Below are 24,432 nucleotides of genomic sequence, written 5' to 3' on the forward strand. Positions count from 1 at the left end.
GAAACATTATTTGAAGCTGGAATTTTAATTCAATTATACGGTTTTAGTAGAATCATGAATGTAATGGGGGCGGGTCACTGCTGGATAAAAGAGTGGCTGGCAACCTCACTAAAATACACATCCCAGAATATGCACTATCATAACTTTGCGGACAGACTCAACAAATAATATATACATGAAAATAAAACAAGATTCAACGTATCTGTTAGAGCAAATGGTGTTCATGAAAGACTGTCACGGGGTACTGCGTTTTGCCGCTGAAATATCTTTAACATCGGGTGTCTGTCTCCTTTTTTTGTGCCTTGCAAAACAGGTTATCGCGATGCAACAGAAGGACGTCTCGGTGTTGCGGAAGGAGGAGCCGGGAATGAATGTTGCCGTGAACGTATCTTCACAGCAAAACCTCGCTGGCGGCGCCGACGCCAATGCAGCCCTTGAGAGAGAGGAAGATGGAGAAGATGCCAAAGGACCCAGAAAGGACAGGAGGAAGCAGAAAAAGAAGAAAAGGAGGGAAGTTGAAAGTACGTCGAGCTCCGACGGCGAAGATACCGACGATGACGCGGACCGTTCCAAATCCAAGAAGAAAGCCACCGCCGGCGTCACAACCCGCATTAACATCTTCACGGGGAATCAAGGGCCTCCTGGTATTGGCATGCAGAGTGGCCTGACTGGACCGAATTTATTGTCCAACATTTCTGCTCCGATGCCCATGATACAGCCAATGCCACCTATAATGCAGCAGGTTCCAGCAAGCACGAAGAAGCAAGGAAGCAAACGTTCTTCCAAATCGTCCAAGTCAAAGTCGTCGCAAGGGGAAGCCAGGCAAGCTGCCGCCGGAGCACCCGCTGTCATTCCGCCGGCCATGGCGGGTCTCATGTCCGGTCCAGATGGCCAAGATGTGCTCGTGATTCCAATGCCCCCCGGCATGAAGCTGCCACCATTTGATGCAACAGGAGGAGGCCTGGATCAGTGAGTTTCCTTCAGTGTTTCCAACATAGCGTTTTCCCAACAAACTGCGGGTTCTAGACTGTTGAGCGGGGAAACAAATCTATCTCGGAGCCGGCGTTTTTAAGCGGTTCTGGATATGTTTGCTTTTTTATTGATGATTGTTGGGGACCACAAGCTCTTGTTTAAAAGGTTGAAGCTCATTAAGACTGTCTACATTTCTTGAAGAGATCGACGTTCTAAGTGCATATGTCACTTGGAGGCTAGGGTGGCGAATGCTCCAGCACGTCCATTAGCCTTGAATTTATTCGTAAGGCATTTCAATGCAATTTCCGATCCTGCGATCAGCTGAACAGCAAACCTGGCACATATGCCCTAAAACTGGAACATACTTAGGACGCCTTTCGTGAAAAAATAAATTTCATAAGGTTTCTGTAACGTCTAAGGATGGAGACCCAATCTCAGTACCAAGCGACGGAACAATTTAAATTATTTCTGTTTTTTTCTAAAGCACTTGAATATAAAATTTTCTCCCGCATAGCAAATGTTTGGACAAGGAAAACTTAACTAAAACATTGTTGGGGTTCAAAAAAGGTCGGTAGAGAGACTACCTTGCCAATACTATAGAAAGATATGTTATGCAACATTCATAGCAACTTGTTCAGGATTGCGGATTTTATAGATTTCAGCAAGCCTTCCGACTGCCTAGATTTTAACATTCATCCTGCCGAAATCCAAGGGAGCGGAATCAGCGATACTTGTCAAGCCATAGGTTTGAGAAAGACTTCGCTAAAACCTACAGCTCATTCAGTTCACAAATAAATCACGGTTTACCAGAGCGCAGCCTTTGAGGTCCTACATCATTTAATGCATATGTTAACGTTTGAGGAGATATCGTTGATACTGTAAAATTCTATTGTACGCTGATGATAGAGTTGTTCATCCTGACCACACGGCCGATAAGTTAATAACAAAATGTAACGATCTAAGTTAAATCGCCTTAACGTAAATTTCAGAAAACATATTTTCAGCGCAAAAACAAACTGTTTGAAACGACTCACAATATATGTTCTGAGTGCCAAGAAATACGGATTGTTGACCATAAAAAATCATAGAAGCACATGTTTTGTCTCTCCTAACCTGGGGCACTCATTTTCATTGACTTCGGCAAAGATTTGTTCTATTTCAGGTTTATTATCGCGCTGTCAAAGCATACTACTACCAATGATATAGCTTTGCATATACCCTGGTCTAGTCAACTCGAATCTCGTGTTTTCAGGCTAGTTTGGTGCATATATACCTCAACTATTTTAAATAAATACTTTGTTCTACTTGAAGAAAAAGAGAGACATTCAACCCATAAAAATCATGAAATATGCATTTGGACCTTCTAAAATAAGTGTACACAAGCTATGCGAATTTTGTTTATTTCAATCAGATTAGGTTTTCTCCTGCTCATTTTGTAACTTGTTAACATCTTTGGTATTTAGCCTTTTTAAAAAACACAACATAGTTAATTTCGTCACTTTACAGTTATGTATATGAACTGAAATGAGTTAAAGGTAATGATGTTTTAAACAATTTAGCAGGATTGTCATAAAATTCAACGATTTATGCCATAGGTTTTTTAGTACCATGAAGCGTTGCCAAATGGCGAACTAACTACGGTTAAACATGCTTAATTATATAGTCTAAAACCACATGTTCATTAAGAAAAATATTGGCATTTCCTGAATGACGGTAAATTAAATGCGCGCTATGTTCGAAAATATTTCTTATCTTTATTATTTCTTATTCTATATTGCCTTGCGCTTTTCATTCTTGAATTGCAACAATAACGCTTCTTGCCACTATATACAAAATGACATTAAGGGGGGCTGTATCCGGACGCCGGGCCAAGGAACAGGATACTTTATTACGAGGTGCATGCTCGCAGCCTCAAACCAACAACCCATGGAGAACACGCGCTGTCTTATACCTGCATGCGCTGCCGGCGCATGCGAAGACAGACATGAGGAACGCGATAAGCCACGACAATACATAGCGAGCGTCCTTCTCGCGATACAACACGGCGCAATAACTATGGACAGCTACAACTATTTTTTCTACTGCCAAATTTGCTTACAGGAAAAAATAGAATTTCTGTCGAGTAAAATAAATACTAACGAATAAGCAAGGGTTGTATAAACCTCTTCAGAAAAGGATGTTTGAGCAAACAGCAGGTCTTCAGCAAAATAAAAGGCTCTTCTCTCGTCTTCGATAAAAATTGTTTTCTTAAGAGACAGGTATGGTACGAACCGAGGACCATTTGCAGTGCAGTGTTCTGCTTCATAGGTGATGCAACGTTTTCTGGGAACTGTAATGGTGTTGTGCGAACTGGACATTTCGCAAAGAAGTTTGCCAGAGCAGAATACCTTCGCGGGAGCTCTCCTACAAAAGATTATCCCACAGAGAAAATAAAAGAAAGGTTTACTGCTACTTAATCCCTTGAATACGAGAGAAATAAAAGGATAGGTTACATAACTAAAAGGACTACTTGACGACGTTTTTGTGCAGAGCCCTTATTCTCAAACTAATAACAATGTGGACAAAAAATACCAGACCTGTGCTAAGCGGATCAGCAATCAATAAGCGACGTCTGGTCGGTATTAGGCGCAGAGGTCCGGAATGGCAGTTTATTTTCTGTGCCTATACCAAAAGTGCATCCCCAACATTGTTCCACTTGTGGTCTTCGGATAAACGGGTATTTCAACAGGAACGGTTCGTCTATAACGGATATCAGCGAAATGAACCTTAGCGCTGCCATGCATTTCTTATATACATTTTAGGTGCGCATTTGGTCAAACACAAAGAATCCATCTCCGCCGATATGTTCATTATGCGCGCATGTTTCGGTGTCGTCTTCTTTTTTCAGCGGCACCCTGGCAGGACGACGCGTGAGTTAGATTCGCGGCCTGGTCTTAAGTAACAGCCTCTCTCGCACCAGAATAATATCCGAGCGAGCTTGCGCTTGTCAGACGCCTACTTAAGATATTGACTGCGATCACAGCACAAAGCATCTAGTGGCTTAGTCAGGAATATTTTTTCGGCGAAGGGGGGGGGGGGACTATTAGCCACCGGTCGAGAGAGAAATGGGCGGAAGAAGGTTCATAGGAGGAGCGAAGGGAGGAGCGTGTTACAGTGATAAGATCTGAGGGGGGGGGGGTGCTTTGCCATCTAAACCCCTTTGGCTACTCCCTTGCCGGCATCTATGATGTCATCGCGTGACAACACACAAGCGTCGTATAGCAATTTCCTCCATTGCCGGCGCAGTTTCAGATGCAGTGCTACGTGCTACACACCGCGCCACGGGACAGCCGCCTCCGTTGTCAAAGCGACCGGTGCAACTTCGTTCTCTCACTGAGCGCGCATGTTGTGAAACATTTCCCTAACTTTCTGCTTTTTGAGCTTGATGTGACATTGACTGCACTAATTTATGGTCTATGCTTGTCTATTCAACGAGACTTGTCAAGCCTTCGCTTCAATATGTTTCGCACGAGGTCTGAATTGTAAGCCGTTTTGACATTCAAACCGCATCTTTCGAAAACACCCTTTGCTTTGGCGCAACTATATGTGGAAAGAATATCTGAGCAATGGCCTGTACAGCCTTCCCGTCGAATTATGCTCCTCCAAGCCATTGAAGGCGGTTCAGAATAATAAATATTAGATTGCAACATAGCCTCTATCATTCCCTGAGTGGTGTAAAAACGAGAGCACAGCCTCAGAAACCTCGACAATCTCAGTGTAGCGTTCATGCCATCTTGCGTGTGCCTTTCTCTACGGCATTCCTCCTTTTTAATGTCGCATTCCGGCTTACCGCTTGTAACATATACCCAAGAAAGACGTGCATTGTTTGCTCGCTATCTGGGCACTGTTCTCCCTATTAACGAAGCCTTCCACAAACCCGCATACAGTGAGAGCTCACAAGCGAATGTCGAACGTAAGATAATAGGGCACACAAGCTGAAGGGTGACAGCCCAATGGCAGGACTGTATTTCTCGCGTGGCGTAAAACAGTGAAAAGCCGCAGCGCCGCCTGCACACTCGATCGCTTGTATAGTGGGCTTGGGGCGAATCAGTTGCGCGCAACGATATTTTTGTGGCGACAGAAGCCGTCCCGCTGATGTGAAGTGGAAGTACGAAGTATACTGTTGTGTCGTGGGCTTCCAGAACAGTACAAAAAACTCTGAAGGACGATACCCACCTGCAGAAATATAACCATTAGAATAAGAATTCTTCGGTCCACTTCGCCGCAATGCTTGTTTTCGAGCCAAGCTCTCCGGTTAAGATGCAACTTGCATTCATTGCGCAGGTAAAAAAAAAACACCAGCTTTTCTCTTCTGTTTGAGATCAGTAATTTCCCCAGTAGACCAAGATGGCCTCTGGCGAAAGGTGAAGACTGCACACAGTTGGTTTAATACCAGCCCGAAAATGTCAAGGGAGTTGGAGGATCATTTTGCACTTCGCTGTTCGAGCATGAATCCCTACGCTCTCTCACTGCTTTGTTATCGCTCTGCAACCAACCGAATCGACCAAAATTGAACGCTTACCACCCGCCACACGCAAGCGGGGATGTTTGAGGGGCATTATTGTTGCCGATGTTTAAAATCTCTTTGTACAGCGGACAAGACCCTGTTGTAAAACGATGTCTTCCGTTTGGGAAGATACATCTTCGTATTAAGCCTACTTAGATTTCCCCAAGCGCCTCAGTTATGAACAGAAGTCGCGCATGTGATATGAAGTTCGCTTGGCACCCACATGAAACTCACAATTCGCTCCCCACAAGATTTAATGTGCGCAAGTAATACTCTCCAATACATTTTGCCTAAGCACTTTGTGAGGACCAAAATGGCTGTGAAGAGTAAGCCTGGTTCACCTGAGTTTGAATTTCATGTAGATCACGAATCCGCGTGTGTGATCTCCTAGCACTCCAAGCAAGTGGGTCCCAAACACTACCGAGATTCTCAGTCGACTAGCATTCTTGGTCGAGTAAAAACGTCTTTTACTCCGCATATTCATCTCATGCTGCATATGATTCCATTTTGTAAAGTGATAATATATTATGTAAAACCATAAAAACGGCGTCTGCTACGACCGTCAATGACTGCCAACAATCGCACAGCTTAATTTCACAATGGTGATGTCTCTTTTTTTTACTTTAACATGTTAAATACGACGACATAATTACTTGGCGGACTCACTTCTACATGCCCGCTGTGCACAATATCATTGCTCACTTGGGAAATGCCTTTCGCAATCAAATATGGCACCGCACCTTCAGTCGTTCGTTGTGTAGATTAGCATGGAGTGAAAATATTAGCGGAACACTTAAGAAACGTTTTACCTACAACAAGGAGAAAGCTTTTAGCCACCCTGCTACTATCCTTGGAACATACCTTGATTCCTCGAAATATATATATATATATATATATATATATATATATATATATATATATATATATATATATATATATATATATAGAAAGAGAGAGAGAGAGAGCGAGGAAGCACTCTCTCTGAAGAGAGACAAAGAGAGAGTGTGTGTTTCTCTCTCTGCCTCCACTTTCCCTGTGCAGAACGAGTCACGCTACTCTCCCTCTCTACAGAGAGCGAGAGCCGCATCCGGCGCGACTCCATCCCTCTCACGCTCTTTAGAGAGAAGGAGGAAACGATCGTTCGTTCATTCTTTCGTTTTTCCATCCATTTAGAATCACGCAGGGTTGATCTGATATCCACATTCTGTCCATACCGGGATGATTACTATATTATTGCTTTGAGCAAAGCAACTGTGGCCAGCTATGTAACATTTTTGCTGCCAACGTGGACCACATATAGTTGTACTTAGTCGCAATTTGAAATTCTGCAGCTGGAGAATCGCAATATATGCTTGTTGCATGTGATTTAGTACAAAGGTCTAGCACATGTCTTTCGGAACGCCATAGTGCATCCAAGATACTTTGTTGGGTGAGTTGGTACTTATTCATTATTAATATAAACAGCGCGAACAGCGCTTGTACTGTGGCTTTCTTGTATATTGTCCTTTGTCTTCGTGTTCGCGCTGTTTATATTAATAATGCCATAGTGCATGAGCAAAAACTAGATGTATTATTTGCTATGAAGCGAAAATACACACCGGAAAATAAGATTCGATCGCGTCATCCAGGAAGCGTTTAAACACGTCAGCTACGGTGCGAAGTATACTTGCGTATGCATTGGTGAGCAGAAACGTTGCGCAAGATTTTTGTTTATGAAAACGTTTCTATTTTTTTAGCAGAAACGCTGGAAGTAACTGTAAAACCCACTAGGTTGGTTTGTAGGGTTTAACGTCCCAAAGCGACACAGGCTATGAGAGCCGCCGTAGTGGACGACTCCGGAAATTTCGACCACCTGGGATTCTTTAACGTGAACTGACATCGCACAGCACACGGGAGCCTTAATTTTCGCCTGCATCGAAGAGCGGCCGCCGAGGCCGGAATTCAATCCCGCGTCCTTGGGAACAGTAGTCGAGCGCCGTAACCACTGCGCCACCCCGGCGGGTCTGCAAAACCCAATGTATGTTTTTTTTTTAATCCGCTGAATGAGAACCTTTTGAATTCCACCCTCCCGCATACTTGTTTATAGATGAAGATGATTGCAACGCTTGGTACGTTCTAGAGGCAGTCATTCGTTTTTATATTTTGAAGTAAGCAAGCATAAACTCAGGAAGTGGATGCCGCTGCTGGAGTTATGCGCCGCAGAGAGCGTAAAAATTGAATCCCGTTAATAAACTTCATTACTATGCGTAGTACTAGTAACAAAAATGCGACTGCTTCCATTCAAATCGTATCGACCATAAAGCTCAATAACATGTGAGCTAGAGGCATCCTCTAATATATCAATAACATCTGTGTCACGGGCTTGATTGAAGTGAGAATGAAAGCATTAACAAAGCTTTACAGCTATTATTTGCAGTGTAGCTGAGCGGGCCTCGTGGGTCCTCACAAACTACTGATGTTTGGCGGAGAAATTGCACGACACATTGCAGCACTTGTGGGGAAAAGCGTATTGGATATAAGGAGCTGGTGCTGCCCAGAAGCACAGCAACCTAATAAATTGCTTGGCCATCCTCTCAAGGTATGGGTAGCATGCGTTGGGATGTACACTAGGGTTGTAGGGTTGTCAAAGAACCCTCTTATACCTATAATCACATATAAGAGAGATTCTCAGTGTAAAGGCTCTCATCGCTTCTCCGGGTCGTGTAAACCACAACGCGAGATTCAACGCAAATTTCAAATCGACCTTGCTATCCGGGGAATAACTTTGCCTTTTTTGGTACGAATTATGCAGACACTGTAGGTAGATCGAAATCTCTTTTCACCAACTCTGCAGTCAATACGTTATTCCACTGTCGTCGTTCTCAAACACAGGAGGGGTTCATATTCGAAGGAACAAAGGAGGGGCAGCAAAGCACGTACACTTGGATGCTGTTAATTATAGTTGTAAATAAGTCAATGCGTGGCGGATAGTCATGAAACATGAAGGTTTCCTAAGAAGGGGAAGGCTGCGTAAGAGGGACTTCCAGCCGAACGGATCGGAAGCTGTGGTACTTCTTGAGCGGAAAACAAATATTTTCACTCGGGCTGAGAATGGCGGCCGTAATTTTGTCTCGTCTCGCGCATCGCATTTTCCGGGCAAAGCCATCCCATGCCGTCTGGGAAAGTAAACGGCCAAACCGTGCAGTATTTATCGGTCGCTTCCATGCCTAGTATCAGAAGACATTAGGCCATTCGCGAATAACTTTCTCCTGAGTGCCACATACATCTTGCAGAGCCAATCGTCACCGTTCACCGCGCAAGGTGGCAGGAGCTTGTGGCCACAACATTTCGCTTTCCCGGCATAATCCAATAGACCTTCCTTTGGGTGAGTCCACGTAGATGCCTCCGTAGCATTCCTCCTCTTCGCCCATCTGACACTATACAATGCTTAATGCGGGTTTAGTCGGCCGCGTAGTGGTGGAGGACAAACCTTTATCCATACATCCTTCCCTCCCTCAATATTCGCTGTTCTCGGCGGGGGCCGGTGCTCCCAGCCCAGTGGAGGTCTTCCCTACATATCTCAGGGCGTGAGTCAGAAGCCGCGAGGAGAAGCTTGCGGTTGTTTTATAAATATTTGGCATTAAATAATAGCATAACTTCTTTTGATATTTTCATTTCCAAGCGCAAATAAGAAAGAATAGAAGTAAAAATAAAATCTTCACTGCTGCTCATTTTCACTTGCATGTTTTTTTTTCTGTACAGCAACCAGTGTCACTTAAGCTTGACACCCATTCTTTGTCACCATGAAACTAATCCCGAGGAAGAACGTTGAGCTTCTGAAACGTTACAGATTAGCTTAGCGACGAAGCCGATCTATGTGCTTTGCGATGTCAGTGCACTTTAAAGAACCCCATGTGGTCCAAATATCCGGAGTCTTCCACTACGGCATCTCTCATAGCCCGAGTCGCTTTGGGACTTTAAACCCCACAAACTAAACCAAACCAGCCTTGCGTGTGTTGTTGTTGTGGCTGTAGGAAGAAGGAAAAGAAAATTCACGGGCCTGCTATTGGCTCTGTAGCTGAGCCACCTCCGCTGCCTCGTGCGGACAGAAGAGAAAATAGAGAAAGAAAAAGAGGGAGAGAAAGACGCGCGCCACAACAACAGCCATCGTCCCCCACCGAAGCCCTGACGGGTGCAATGACGGCCTACAACAGATAAAATGCGGTGGCTGGCTAGCCCCCGCCGCAAGCGGCGTCGACATACCGTCACAGCCCTGTAGGGCTAGGAACTGCCACCCTTCACCACCTCCGATCGCCTTGCAAAGTGGAGGTGATGCCAAGTTAAAATGCAGGAAAGTTTGGTCTCGCTTTAGGCGCGCGATTTGAAAGCTGCCATGCACTTCGCCTTGCCGCGCGGCAACAACTTCTGGTTCTAGGCACGCGCAGTTTGAATAGTTGCATGCGGTGCGCCTTGCCGCACACAGATTGCTCATTGATGTTCTGTACGGTCTCGTGTTTTTTCCTAATTATTTTCGGCATTTGATGATTTCATAGGGTTTTCCGTCGCAATGCGCCTCAGGCTATGAGAGATGCAGTGGTGGAGGGCTCCAGAACTTTCTACCACGTGGGGTTCTTTAACATTCACTCACAGCGTACAGCACACGGGCGCCTTGCTTTTTGCCCCCATCAGGAAACGACCGCTGCGGTCGGGATTGGATCCCTTATCTTTAGGCCCAGTATTCGCGTACCCTAGGTACTGCAGTACCTTGGCAGGTTATTTTCAGCACCTCGAAATGGAAATCACATTCTCGATACTCTTGATTGACCAGCGACGTAGCTGCGTCAAAGGTTTTTCCGAGCTTTCATATTGCAGAAAAGACGCCAGGCTCTTTGTGAAATGAAAACATTTTTTTGCCCTATATAAACAAAAACTTATCATTTTATCAACCTGTCAATTTATTATCTTCTGGTGCATTATAAGCAAACTAGGAGATAACTCAGGAAATGAAGGCCACATTGTACCAAGCGAAAACTACAAATGATAATGGTCAAATATTTAGGGGAATCCCCCAAGGTGGAGTAGATTTGTAATAAGAGAGTAATTACTCATTGCATCCACCCAAGCGCAGCCATACGGCTACAAAGGAAAGCTATACAGCTTTCTCAGAAACTTCGTAGTTAAAGAAAAATTCGTCCTGATCTGGGAATCGAACCCGGCACCACCGCCTTTCCGGGGCAGTCGCTCTACCGCCTGAGCTAACCCAGACGGTCAGCAGATAAGATGGTAGGGCGAGAGCGAATTGATCTATAACTCGAAGTGGGAATGGTGTTGGTCAAATATTTAGGGGAATCCCCCAAGGTGGAGTAGATTTGTAATAAGGGAGTAATTACTCATTGCATCCACCCAAGCGCAGCCATACGGCTACAAAGGAAAGCTATACAGCTTTCTCAGAAACTTCGTAGTTAAAGAAAAATTCGTCCTGATCCGGGAATCGAACCCGGCACCACCGCATTTCCGGGGCAGTCGCTCTACCGACTAAGCTAACCAGGACGGTCAGCAGATCAGATGGTAGGGCGAGAGCGAATTGATCTATAACTCGAAGTGGGAATGGTGTTGGTCAAATATTTAGGGGAATCCCCCAAGGTGGAGTAGATTTGTAATAAGGGAGTAATTACTCATTGCATCCACCCAAGCGCATCCATACGGCTACAAAGGAAAGCTATACAGCTTTCTCAGAAACTTCGTAGTTAAAGAAAAATTCGTCCTGATCCGGGAATCGAACCCGGCACCACCGCCTTTCCGGGGACCGACTGAGCTAACCAGGACGGTCAGCAGATAAGATGGTAGGGCGAGAGCGAATTGATTTATAACTCGAAGTGGGAATGGTGTTGGTCAAATATTTAGGGGAATCCCCCAAGGTGGAGTAGATTTGTAATAAGGGAGTAATTACTCATTGCATCCGCCCAAGCGCAGCCATACGGCTACAAATTAAAGCTATACGGCTTTCTCAGAAACGTCGTAGTTAAAGAACAACTCGTCCTGATCCGGGAATCGAACCCGGCACCACCGCCTTTCCGGGGCAGTCGCTCTACCGCCTGAGCTAACCCAGACGGTCAGCAGATAAGATGGTAGGGCGAGAGCGAATGGATTTATAACTCGAAGTGGGAATGGTGTTGGTCAAATATTTAGGGGAATCCCCCAAGGTGGAGTAGATTTGTAATAAGGGAGTAATTACTCATTGCATCCACCCAAGCGCAGCCATACGGCTACAAAGGAAAGCTGTACAGCTTTCTCAGAAACTTCGTAGTTAAAGAAAAATTCGTCCTGATCCGGGAATTGAACCCGGCACCACCGCCTTTCCGGGGCAGTCGCTCTATCGACTGAGCTAACCAGGACGGTCAGCAGATCAGATGGTAGGGCGAGAGCGAATTGATCTATAACTCGAAGTGGGAATGGTGTTGGTCAAATATTTAGGGGAATCGCCCAAGGTGGAGTAGATTTGTAATAAGGGAGTAATTACTCATTGCATCCACCCAAGCGCAGCCATACGGCTACAAAGGAAAGCTATACAGCTTTCTCAGAAACTTCGTAGTTAAAGAGAAATTCGTCCTGATCCGGGAATCGAACCCGGCACCACCGCCTTTCCGGGGCAGTCGCTCTACCGACTGAGCTAACCAGGACGGTCAGCAGATCAGATGGTGGGGCGAGAGCGAATTGATCTATAACTCGAAGTTGGAATGGTGTTGGTCAAATATTTAGGGGAATCCCCCAAGGTGGAGTAGATTTGTAATAAGGGAGTAATTACTCATTGCATCCACCCAAGCGCAGCCATACGGCTACAAAGGAAAGCTATACAGCTTTCTCAGAAACTTCGTAGTTAAAGAAAAATTCGTCCTGATCCGGGAATCGAACCCGGCACCACCGCCTTTCCGGGGCAGTCGCTCTACCGACTGAGCTAAATAGGACGGTCAGCAGATCAGATGGTCGGGCGAGAGCGAATTGATCTATAACTTGAAGTGGGAATGGTGTTGGTCAAATATTTAGGGGAATCCCCCAAGGTGGAGTAGATTTGTAATAAGGGAGTAATTACTCATTGCACCCACCCAAGCGCAGCCATACAGCTACAAAGGAAAGCTATACAGCTTTCTCAGAAACTTCGTAGTTAAAGAAAAATTCGTCCTGATTCGGGAATCGAACCCGGCACCACCGCCTTTCCGGGGCAGTCGCTCTACCGACTGAGCTAACCAGGACGGTCAGCAGATCAGATGGAAGGGCGAGAGCGAATTGATCTATAACTCGAAGTGGGAATGGTGTTGGTCAAATATTTAGGGGAATCCCCCAAGGTGGAGTAGATTTGTAATAAGGGAGTAATTACTCATTGCATCCACCCAAGCGCAGCCATACGGCTACAAAGGAAAGCTGTACAGCTTTCTCAGAAACTTCGTAGTTAAAGAAAAATTCGTCCTGATCCGGGAATCGAACCCGGCACCACCGCCTTTTCGGGGCAGTCGCTCTACCGACTGAGCTAACCAGGACGGTCAGCAGATCAGATGGTAGGGCGAGAGCGAATTGATCTATAACTCGAAGTGGGAATGGTGTTGGTCAAATATTTAGGAGAATCCCCCAAGGTGGAGTAGATTTGTAATAAGGGAGTAATTACTCATTGCATGCACCCAAGCGCAGCCATACGGCTACAAAGGAAAGCTATACAGCTTTCTCAGAAACTTCGTAGTTAAAGAAAAATTCGTCCTGATCCGGGAATCGCACCCGGCACCACCGCCTTTCCGGGGCAGTCGCTCTACCGACTGAGCTAAATAGGACGGTCAGCAGATCAGATGGTCGGGCGAGAGCGAATTGATCTATAACTCGAAGTGGGAATGGTGTTGGTCAAATATTTAGGGGAATCCCCCAAGGTGGAGTAGATTTGTAATAAGGGAGTAATTACTCATTGGATCCACCCAAGCGCAGCCATACGGCTACAAAGGAAAGCTATACAGCTTTCTCAGAAGCTTCGTAGTTAAAGAAAAATTCGTCCTGATCCGGGAATCGAACCCGGCACCACCGCCCTTCCGGGGCAGTCGCTCTACCGACTGAGCTAACCAGGACGGTCAGCAGATCAGCACCCAAGCGCAGCCGTATGGCTGCGCTTGGGTGGATGCAATGAGTAATTACTCCCTTATTACAAATCTACTCCACCTTGGGGGATTCCCCTAAATATTTGACCAACACAATTCCCACTTCGAGTTATAGATCAAATCGCTCTCGCCCTACCATCTGATCTGCTGACCATCCTGGTTAGCTCAGTCGGTAGAGCGACTGCCCCGGAAAGGCGGTGGTGCCGGGTTCGATTCCCGGATAAGGACGAATTTTTCTTTAACTACGAAGTTTCTGAGAAAGCTGTATAGCTTTCCTTTGTAGCCGTATGGCTGCGCTTGGGTGGATGCAATGAGTAATTACTCCCTTATTACAAATGATAATAAAAGTACAAAAATTCCTCATGGCAGGAAACATATGTAGATAAAAATAGCAGCACTTTAGGTTTGGTCTGGCGAATGCTACATAACAAAACAGGCATCATATATTACAATGTTCACAACTGTACTCTCGACTCCTTCATCAAGGTACCCTGTATTTATTTTAGACATTTAAACAAATAAACTGAAAGCCGCCTTAAGTAATGATATGCTCCGTAAAGCATTGCTTGCAGCCTTAATGAACATCTACACGCACCGTAAACTGCAGCGGGCTAACAGCTTATTGTCAGCACACTTCCAACAGAAGTTGAGATCTTTGGCCGCAGTAACACCGTGCTGAGAAAGGCCGCAATGTTTCTCAATACAAATTTATGGTATTATCGCTCGTATAAACCCTAGCATTAACACTCGCTAAAGTATTCTTGACCGCAAAACAAAATAGTTTGAATATAAAAAGCGTGGTTCCTTTATCACGCGGGGATTTTTATAGCCCTTGCCGCTTTGGACGCTAAACCCCATAAACCAGATTACAGTGCCACGTAATCGCATGGTAACTTTGAGCGGAATGCAAAATGTTCACTAATATTCATATCTACCATGCAACACCAGGCAAATTTATTTCATGACCACAAACACATGTTTCAGGTTCATTAACAGATGCATCGTTGTGGAAATAAAGATATTTACCTTAAAGCAGTAAAAATGGCGAGCTGAAAAGTGAGTCAACACAGCGTAGCGCTCAAAATCACAAAGGACGAGAAGGGGACAGGACAATAGCGCTTTGTGATTTTGAGCGCTACGCTGTGTTGACGATGAACCAACACGCCCAAACATTTTCTCTTCTGAAAAGTGAGAGCTGAGCAAACCTATCGTCTCGTTGCATGCCGAAGATCGTTCCTGGAATAGACACATATGATTCTATTGTCACACCAAGGTACGCAGCAGCAGTTGCTGGTTCCCACCATCAGCTGAAACACTTACATAAGAAATATTTGTCATTGTGATGCACCTTACACCGCAACTGTGTAAACAGGAAAACGTGAGAAATCTGTAAAGGAAGAAAATTACAAACAGGGTCAACATGCTTTTCCGAACCTCGCGGGCTGAATCTTTTTTTGCCACATACAATACACTTGTACTACATGGCGAATACACGTACGGGTAAGTTCCAAGAAGCGCTCTGCTTGCAGATGTTATTATTTGCTTTGTAAAAGATACACTGTGAGCAGAGTACGCTTTTAATTCAACAAAAACATGACGGCAACCCTCGGATCACAAACAAATTTTCATACTTTCTGTTAGGAGGACTGAATAAATGCTCGGGTGCAATTCCTGTTTTCAGAAGCGGAGATTATCAGCGGGCCGCTGTCTGGGTTTCAAGCTTTTAATAATGCCTAAAGCTGTCTGCTTTCCAGCCATTTCATTAAAGCGTGCTCTGTAACTGCGCGTGTGCAATGCGCGTTGTCACTGTTTCAGATTACTGAATTTTCTGCGCGCGACTTTCTTGTGTTTCAACATTTTGTGCGTCACCCTTTACTTTTCGGCTGTCTTAAAAATTAGTGTCCCGTACGTCCTATTCGATATCGTTCGTCTTAACGCACTTTCCTACTCAGTCAAAATTGGCCACTTCTACTCAACAAAAATATCACCCGAAAGAATTTTGCTACGTTAAGTTCCATAAAAAAACACCACAACCGTAAAACTCAATGTGAAACTGTGCAAAATTATTCGCTAGGCAAAGTATGAAAGGCCATTTGGTGCTGGCTTGTTCCTACCTATTTGCGAACCGATCGACGAGTACGTATTCGCGCCATGACTGAGCACCAAGCGTGCCCGTCACAAGCCCGCTAGCCGGTGATCGGAGATAACCTGCCTAAATGACCTTGTGTCACGAACTGGAGCAGAACAGGTGGCTTGCCAGAAGGCATGCGTTCCCGCGGCGGTTCGCTAGCTGCGTAATTAAAGGCGTCTGCCGACGAGTTGAGCCTAAACAGCCTGAGATGTAGCAGTACTTTCGCAAAGAAAAAAAGAAAGACGTTTCACACCTTGCCATCGTCATAAACTGCAATATTTCCGCTTTGAGGAAGACGTAGAAATACCCGGTCTTTGCGCACGAAGACGTCGCCCAGACACGCGATCGTGTCCTTTAACAAACTGCTTTCGCCATAGAGTTCCTTACACTAACTAGAGGGAAAGCTGAGGGCGCTGCACTTCAGCCACTATGGGCGCGCTAAGAATCATGGGCCGGTGTGCTACTTGTTGCGGGACAGTCGGTTTTTCTCGGGTACGTGGAGTGGCGTTACTGCGATGTTTCTTTTTCGTCATCATCATCATTTGAAGGTGCGTACATAGACCGCGAAAGCCATAGTAGCGAAGGAGCTAAAGCAGACGTCGTCAATAAATGGTTTCTGTTTCCCGAAATGCCACTAAAAACTTTCTTAAGTGATTGCACAACCATAAATATTTTCATAACGTTTTTTTATTTCAAAGTTTGCCTATTAAGTACGAAATATTGGTATTTGTGCTGCTCAAAACTAAGCCAATAGGAGAAAGAGCCATCGCTTATATTGGATAAATATCACACTGACATGCTGTTTCTCTTTCTCTTTACAATTTATAGTCACAATATTCAATCCTAGGGCATTATTTACGGTAGAACAACGTTTATCTTTGCATTAGTTTTGGCCAAAAGTTGTAGTTCTGCACTCGGTAGCTCACCGGCCCATGATGCTTTGAGCGCCCATGGTGGCTGAACTGGCCGTCTGGAAACTCCATGTAAACGCCCATAGACGGCAGCACAGCTTTCCCTCTAGGTAAGAGTAAGAAACTCTATGGCTTTCGCCTGCACCGGCAGAACCCGTGCTCGACCAGCGCGACCTCGTTAGTGGCGCCATCCATTCAGTGGAAGGCAAGCTCAGTGGACGTCATTTCCTTGGGCTCCATTTTGCCGAGTGTGGGCTCTTTGCCAAATTCTTTCTCTCGGGCTCTACAGCGGCCGCGCTTAATGCGCCACGCTCGTCGAAATCGGAGCTGTTTCAACACGTGCATGTCTCGAAGTATGCAGACAGCTTATTTTAGCGCGATAGCGTTAAGGGCCCCGTGTCGCAGAAAAGTCGGCCAAGCCGTCCCGCGTCGTCTGGCGTCGTCCGGTGTTGGCCGTGACCGAAAAATCCCAGAAGCATTATTAAATAAAAACGAGTAGGAAAAATCGCCGACCTGAAAAATCTAACGTGGGCCTCCGGGGTGCGAGATGAGCGCGCTAACCACTCTGCCACGCCAGCTTGATGGTTTGAAATGGACAAAACCGCGTCTATTGATTGCGGTGTTGTCTCAGAAATGTCTCTTAGACAAGTGTCTTTTGGCGTATAATAATATTTATGAGCATGTAAATTACAGAATTACAGAACACACAGTTAAGCGAGTGGCAAATTACTTTTCCGCTGTACTTCCTCTTCGCTTGGCGTGCACGTAGCGCCATCATGCGTGTGGCACACGGAATAAAATAGACAGGGCATAGCCTCTGAGATCTTCATCGCGCCGGCTCGGATCGGCAACGATGTTGCCGACGAACTACGAATGCAACTTTAGGCCCGCGCGTTTCGGCAAGGCGGCTGGCAGCGCTTCTACGTCCCGGAAGGATTAATAAGTAAAAATGAGTATAACATGTTGCTCTACGTAGGAATTCGAAACAGAGCCTCCCTTCTCAGTGCACGCCTCAGCCACATTGTAAGTGATGGAACGCTTAGAATCACGTTTCAGAACAAGTAATTACCAGACAGTCATGCTTCGGGCAAGTTAATAAGTGTTGTATCATGTGAACTACGTCTTTGTGTCACTCAAAAGTGCGACAAGCAAATGAGTAGATTGTTTCAACGGGACGCGATAATGCTATCGCGCTGCATTCTTAAAGGCGAAGCTTAAGCGTCCACCAATTTTTTTTCTTGGTTAATGGACTTCGAACTTGTTCCGAAGCGTTTGAAGATTTTCAATACTTATTTTCGCTGCGAAGATTGAATATCGCAATACTGGTATATATATATTTGATATTTTCGAGTTTTTTTTACACATGCGAAGCTTTTCCTATTTTGGGAGATATTTTGATAAGTAATAGTTTCTGCCAATGAAATCCTAGTAGATTTTTAGGTAATTTATTGTTTCAGCAATGCACTCAATTCGTCTACTTTTAATTGCAGTCTTTGGCACTACGTTGACTGGATAATTTGTGAGATAAAGAAATTATATATTTAAATCAAGTTTTTATTGGTGATCCAATTGAGCATCAGCGCTCCTATAAATTCTCTCACATCTGTGACCGGGAAGAAATGACTTTTTGCCTTTCCCAAAATATACAGGGTCACACTAATTTCCTAGACCACCAGAGAATTTTTTTTCACTGCGTGCTCGACGTCGAATGATTTTTTCGCTTCCAGATATACTGCCCATGAACATGAGCATGCATCGCCACATTGGCGGTACTTCTGTTTTGTCTAGAGAGAGCTTGTCTCTAACATTGTTTTTTATGTCGAAAGCCTTTATAGGCTTATGAGTGTCCGTACGTGCATGCGTAAGTCCCCGAGAAGTGTTACACTTGGCAAGATTCCCCGGAATAGCGCAATGTGGAGACATCGTCTGGTGACCTCATCGGCCATTGCCGGACGTGACGTCATGATCGGTTCCGGTCATCTATAAAAAACAGAATTGTCCTCATCATGACGTTACTTCCATTATTGATCGATGACTTCACCTGGAAATTCACGCATATGTGAAGTTCACTTTGCCGTGCGTCCGATCCACCCGTTCGGGCTGTGCCTTTTATTCGGCGCTTCTTCGAACGCCTGACCACACAGCACACAGAAGCAAAAGCAGTAAAGCAGGAATCACTGGCTTTTCAAACAATGGATTTCGTAATATCAGCGCACTTTAGTGGTCCAAAGCGCCCCTAGAATTGTGTTATTTTTTTTTTTGTCAGCAGATAGAAAGCCTGCAATTTGGAGCGTGCAGCTCGAGTGTTCCTTGATGGGTATTTTTCCTTAATTCAAGTTTGTTGCTTCACAGCTTGAAAGCCTGCGCACGTCACATTGTTGGCGAGGGCGCACTGCGCAGGTCTGGAACCTGTTGCGCATTCTCTGACGTGCAAAAGTGGCTGGCAGCGCTGTCGATGCGACGTGGCTGCGCTTGGAAATGAGAACGTTGCACAACCATTACTTAGAACATCCCGCCATGTGCAATCATCCCTGCATACCACGAGCCTCATTCTTCAATGTGTTAAAAAAAGATACCTTTCTACAACACTCGTTACGCAGGTTGTTCGGTGCCGGGTTTCCTTTCACCGATGCTCAGAAGGAACAGCAACCAAAAAAGAACAAAAAGAGCATAGACGCTTCTGAGGTTGTCCGACGCTCATCTTCTAAGACGGCCGTAAAACCACAAAGCATGCAGTCTATTGCTGGAATTGGGTACCCTGCAGAGGGTGCTGTGGCCGGCGTCGGTGCTGTAGTTGGCGAAGAGGGGCGAGCTGCTGGGCAAGACATGCCGGAACCGGAAATCCAACGCACGGACGTGGAGCCTCCAGCTTCGGAAAATCAGGCAATTCAGCACGACCAGCCATCCAGCACCGCCCCATCCACTGGGGCAGGAGATCATATGGCTGGGTATGCGAAGTGGACCTTCAGCTAACAGAAATGCTTTATATTATTTTCGTCTGTTCGCAGTCCGTACCGAGGGCCCTTCCCTCGACTTGTCTCCAATAGACTGCTTGGCTGACGCTTTTAGCTAAGACCAAAACAGCACCCTAGCACTGTACCCCTGAATTGCTGCAAGTTGGTACAGTTATGTGCCGTCTTTGCATTGATCAGCAAGATGCAGACACGGGAACGGGGTATATAATTCCCCTCAAAACTTGAACATAGGCCTGGTAACACTCACTGATCGCATGGACAGTCAACATGGATAATAAGCCCCTAGCTTACAATGTCGCAGTATTTGAAACACACTTCTTGGTTCTGTATATAGCGCTGAGGTCCAACTCCAAACGTACTCTCCTTGGTACATCTGCACATCACCTGGAATTTATGCTGATTGGCGAGTATCAAATCTACCACTGATATGGACAAGTATAAGCATGCCCTAAGCAAAACGTAGGAAAGTATTGCAGAACACTGCCTTGATGTGAATGACACTAAGGAATTGGAGCATATTCGCCTATTCTCCGGCAATCATCAGCTAATGTAATCAAGCAATTCGCTAAAAAAACTTGGCCTTAAGCTATGAACGCAATACTCGCGAATCGCTTCTCGAGTCTCGAAGAAGCGACCACAATGACTTGGGTCGGGTGTGCGAATGGTGCTGCAGTGGAAAGAGCATGACGTCGGAGGACGACACCAACACCATGGCGCTGCTCATCTTCGCTGCGGTAGTTGGCATCATCGTCATCGTGGTAATTGTCTTCATCGTCGCTACCGCCAGCAGCTCACCGGGAACAAGTGAGTATCGCCAGATCCAACTGCATATGCATACATCCAGATAGAGCCTCGACAATTTTTGCAGACTTGTTTACGCGCATTGAGTTCTTAGCTATAAAAGAAAGATCTTGTCAGGTTTACAGTAAAGAAAGTCAACAGGACAATAGCGGAAGGTGCGAATGGATTAACACAATTCATTCTTGCATGCTTCTGATTGTTGATGCAATTTTCTCCCGCATTTAACCTCTTTCCTTGCATTTTACCCTTCACCAAAGTCGCTCCCTCTCGGTCATATTTCCAGTGCACTAAACCAGGATTCACACAGATGTCACGCATCCTCCTGCTGAGACTGGTATACACGGTATAAGCTAAGCAGTATACACGTGTGCTTGCGTTCATAGCTATCATACATTGACTTTATAGCTGGACAATGCACCAAGGCTTAGGAAAGCTTAGCAGTCTTGCCCTGATGCCTGACCTTGAAGGCTATGATAGTTGGCTCTCTCCGTTATAACATGATAAGCCATTGCTATAGTTCATTCTCTGGTGTCGTCAGCAACCAAAAGTAAAATGTTTGCACTCCTATAGCTTTAAGCTGATAAAATTATACCGAACTCGAATTTACAGCCCATCCCTCAGCTCCGAATTCGGAGCTAAACTCGGGGACAACATTGTGTGGCAATATGATGGAAGCTACGGAGCCGAAACACGCCAGCTCGCTCCGCACAAGAATATACTGCCTCCAGAAATTTCGCAGATGCTCTGGAATACTATACCATTACGGAACTACTAACCTCATTATTGTATCAGGCTCATACTACAGTAATAGCCAGTGCAGCGGTAGTTTAATACGCAGAGTTCATGTCAATCGCTGTGCGGCTTGTCGGCATTATCGCAAAACGCAAGCAGCGTACGCAGGACGGGTGGGATGTGTCTACCGCTTTTCTCCGCCCATTTCTGCACGCATTTGTAAGGCGTTCGTAACACGCGTCTGTCTTTGACAGCGTACGTCGTGCGCGGTGTTGATTAGTCACAACTTCATCTTCATAAGCTATCAGCGACATAAAGGAACATGTTGCTGCTTAGTGGGAGTCAAGGAAACTGTTAAAACTCAACAAGCATTGGCTCCAGGTACTCAGAAATACATGGCGTAGCAGCACAGTTAAGGAAGCCCCGCCCCGTTGCTTATGCTCCATTGCCACTGAAAGTTGTCCCCGAGTATAGTGTATGTATGTGTGGTATTGCATGATTGTTCGCAAAAGTACTGAATATTAGACTAAATTATAAATTAAGATCAAATTTAGTGCTATCAATATTCGATTTGCACTCGTCGCTAGAGGATCAACATTAGCTGCATTTATATGAATGCGACGGTAGCGCATCGTATTTCCTACAGCATATGGATAAGATGATGCGCTATCGTTTATCTGCCGCTTCAGGTCGGAGTAAGAGCGAAACTTATCGCACTCATCCAGTTACGATCCCACAGCAACACAGCGCATTCCGCCAAAGCGGAGCCGTTTCGTGTCGTTCTTGCGATAGTTATGTTATATTCCATAGAATACACCTTCGTCAAGCACCCCGCAGCAGCATTACGTATGTCCATTTTTCATTATTTCAGCGGCATAGACTAATGTTCACATCTTTGCTACACACTATGGCCTACATACAACTACAGCGATGCCCCTGGATACGAAACCCTGCATCGAAGTGCCCTTTCGTGCTACCAGACGTGCTGCTGGGTGGACTGGCAACGAATGAATTTTAAAAGAAGGAATGAATTTTAAACTGGATTTTATTACTGTGCAGGCTTGAACAAGCGAGTCCAGAGGGCCCGAACAATGCGCGGCTTTGTGAAGGAAGCTAAGTGTTAAAACAGTACTTGCTTTAAAAAAGTGTTTTCTCTTAGACCGATAGTTCACCTCTTCAGAGCCCTATACAAATGTGCCACTGTCAAGTATCTGCCCGTCACGCCTGACTACTGTGCCGGAGTACCCGGGTTCGAACCCGACCTCGGCGGCTGTGTTTCGATGGAGGTGAAACGGAGTGGCGTAAGTGTGCTGTGCGATGTCAGTGCACGTTAAAGAACCCCAGGTGGTCGAAATGTCTGGAGACCTCCGCTACGGCGTCTCTCATAGCCTTAGTCGATTTTGGGACGTTAAACTCCATAAACCTAAATCAGGTATCTGCCCGTCCATCGTTAGGAGCGCGCTGCATCACACGGTAGCGTTCCGATTTGCATACACCAGCTGTGGAGACAGACGTGATGGCTTATCAGCTGCCATTAGCCAGATATAGCAACTAATATCGGAGTACGCGTAGCCCAAATTCGCAGCCACAAAGGCGGTTAGAAGTGCTGTGGAAGATATGCGACGCATTTATGCCAACCAGAACGCTGCGGTCGAACTCTTTTTTTTTTTCTGTTGGATAACTTGAAATTGCGCTTGATTTCGCTGCTGTCTTAAGTCTTGAAGCTGACCGATGTGAATCTCGTTTATGATTGCAAGAAATGCTGTTGTTTCCTCGCGAGAGAATAGAACACGTCCAGCGCACGTCCCGCCCGCCGACATCCTGCGTGCCACCTGCCCATCTGTTCGCCGCTAGCGCGGGCTGGATTTCGCCAGACATGAGACATTGGGGGCCTTCCCACCATTCGCAATATGATGCGCCACTCTGTCCACATGCACCGCGAAAATGGACTTCTCCATGTCGATCTACCCCCGTCAGGCGAATTATTGTGAGATCTTTTCCTGGCGAATTATTCAGGTTTACCTGAGAGGGATATGCCAGAAACTTAAAGGGATTCGCTTTTGTCGCATTCATATAAACGCGGCTATTATTCGTCCACAATTTCGACGCAAAGGTTGTCGAATCGAATTCGCTTCGTTTCAGAAAAGCTGCTATTCGCTGAAGTCTAAAAAATTGTGCAGTGTTTCCTAGCATCGTTTCGACAACGCGAGCATTTACCTGCAACAAAAGCAACTTGCGCGCAAGTACGAACAGGCTCCTTTGGCACGCTGTGTTCTAAAGAGCCAAAGAACCTGAAGAGCAGTCTGGCGTATAACGTATAAAGGTGAAGTGTAGCACTTTGAAACAACTGCAACACGCCTCAGACAGTATTTAGATTTTAACTGAATACCTTTCAGTAATCACTATGCATGCTCAATGTACAAATACGGCATTCCGGGCACTTATGTTCTATAGATATGGATGGCTGAGATATGCATGCTGTGTGATTTGCTCAAGCCGTTTATTCATATCATTTCAAGCAAGCTAGATGAAAGAAAAAATCACACCTCGCTGTGTGGCCTCAATGAAGCGGAAGTAATACATTTTTCGTGCTAGTAAAGTACAGTTTTTCAAGTCCCTGAATCATTCCCATACACTTCTTTTAATTTTGTCGAAAAATATTTTTTTTATTGGATAACATGTCGCCTAGTCTTTTCACAATTGCTTGATAAAATGCACACTGAAGCATAAAGAGAGGCACAGTTGTAATTTACGTCTCATATAAAAGCGCGGTTTCATGCTTTCGTCGACATGACCTGAGTAGCCAGCAGCTTCTTAAACTTTGCGTACACTGTCGTTTTTCAATGATTAGAGCCTCTTATATCCGCAAGTCTTCTGAATAATACGACATTAGCAGACATAAAATAAACCGTAATACTCACTGGCAGCTGCAAGCAGTGTGAAAGTATGCGAGGTTGAATACGAGCGGAGGCGCCTAGGCAGCCCCTGTCAACAAGAAGAATTCAACAGGAGCGAATCAAGGCTGGAAAGATGTACTATCTTTCGCTGTGATCACTGCAATGCTGATAATATAGATAACCTCATAAACTAATCAAATGGAGCAATTAAAAAGTGTTAAATCTGTATGGAGAAACAAATGTCCAACTCAGAAGCCTGAAAGTCGCCATTTGAGAGACACGTGTAGTTATGAGAGACACGTGTACGTGCAGGCCTTCGCCCTGCAGTGGGTATAATCAGGCTGATGATGATA

At 45.4% G+C, this 24,432-nt stretch overlaps 1 protein-coding gene and 2 non-coding genes across 3 annotated transcripts in view; 1 reads left to right on the forward strand and 2 right to left on the reverse strand.

Moving 5' to 3' along the window:
• The first annotated feature begins 214 nt into the window (after nt 1-214).
• Nucleotides 215-24,432, forward strand: part of LOC146208972 (uncharacterized) — a 32,704-nt gene continuing 8,486 nt past the window's right edge. The window contains exons 1-3 of the mRNA XM_084579672.1: nt 215-969; nt 19,275-19,622; nt 20,323-20,453. Coding sequence (XP_084435798.1) covers nt 215-969; nt 19,275-19,622; nt 20,323-20,453 — 1,234 coding nt within the window. The remainder of the gene's footprint in view (nt 970-19,274; nt 19,623-20,322; nt 20,454-24,432) is intronic.
• On the reverse strand, nt 12,104-12,177 carry TRNAS-GGA (transfer RNA serine (anticodon GGA)). The gene has a single exon. It is a non-coding gene; the product is annotated as a tRNA-Ser (tRNA).
• TRNAF-GAA (transfer RNA phenylalanine (anticodon GAA)) lies at nt 12,959-13,032 on the reverse strand. Its single transcript has one exon. It is a non-coding gene; the product is annotated as a tRNA-Phe (tRNA).

Source organism: Amblyomma maculatum, chromosome 1, assembly GCF_055883805.1.
Source record: "Amblyomma maculatum isolate TAMU_Amacu chromosome 1, ASM5588380v1, whole genome shotgun sequence".
NCBI lineage: Eukaryota > Metazoa > Arthropoda > Arachnida > Ixodida > Ixodidae > Amblyomma > Amblyomma maculatum.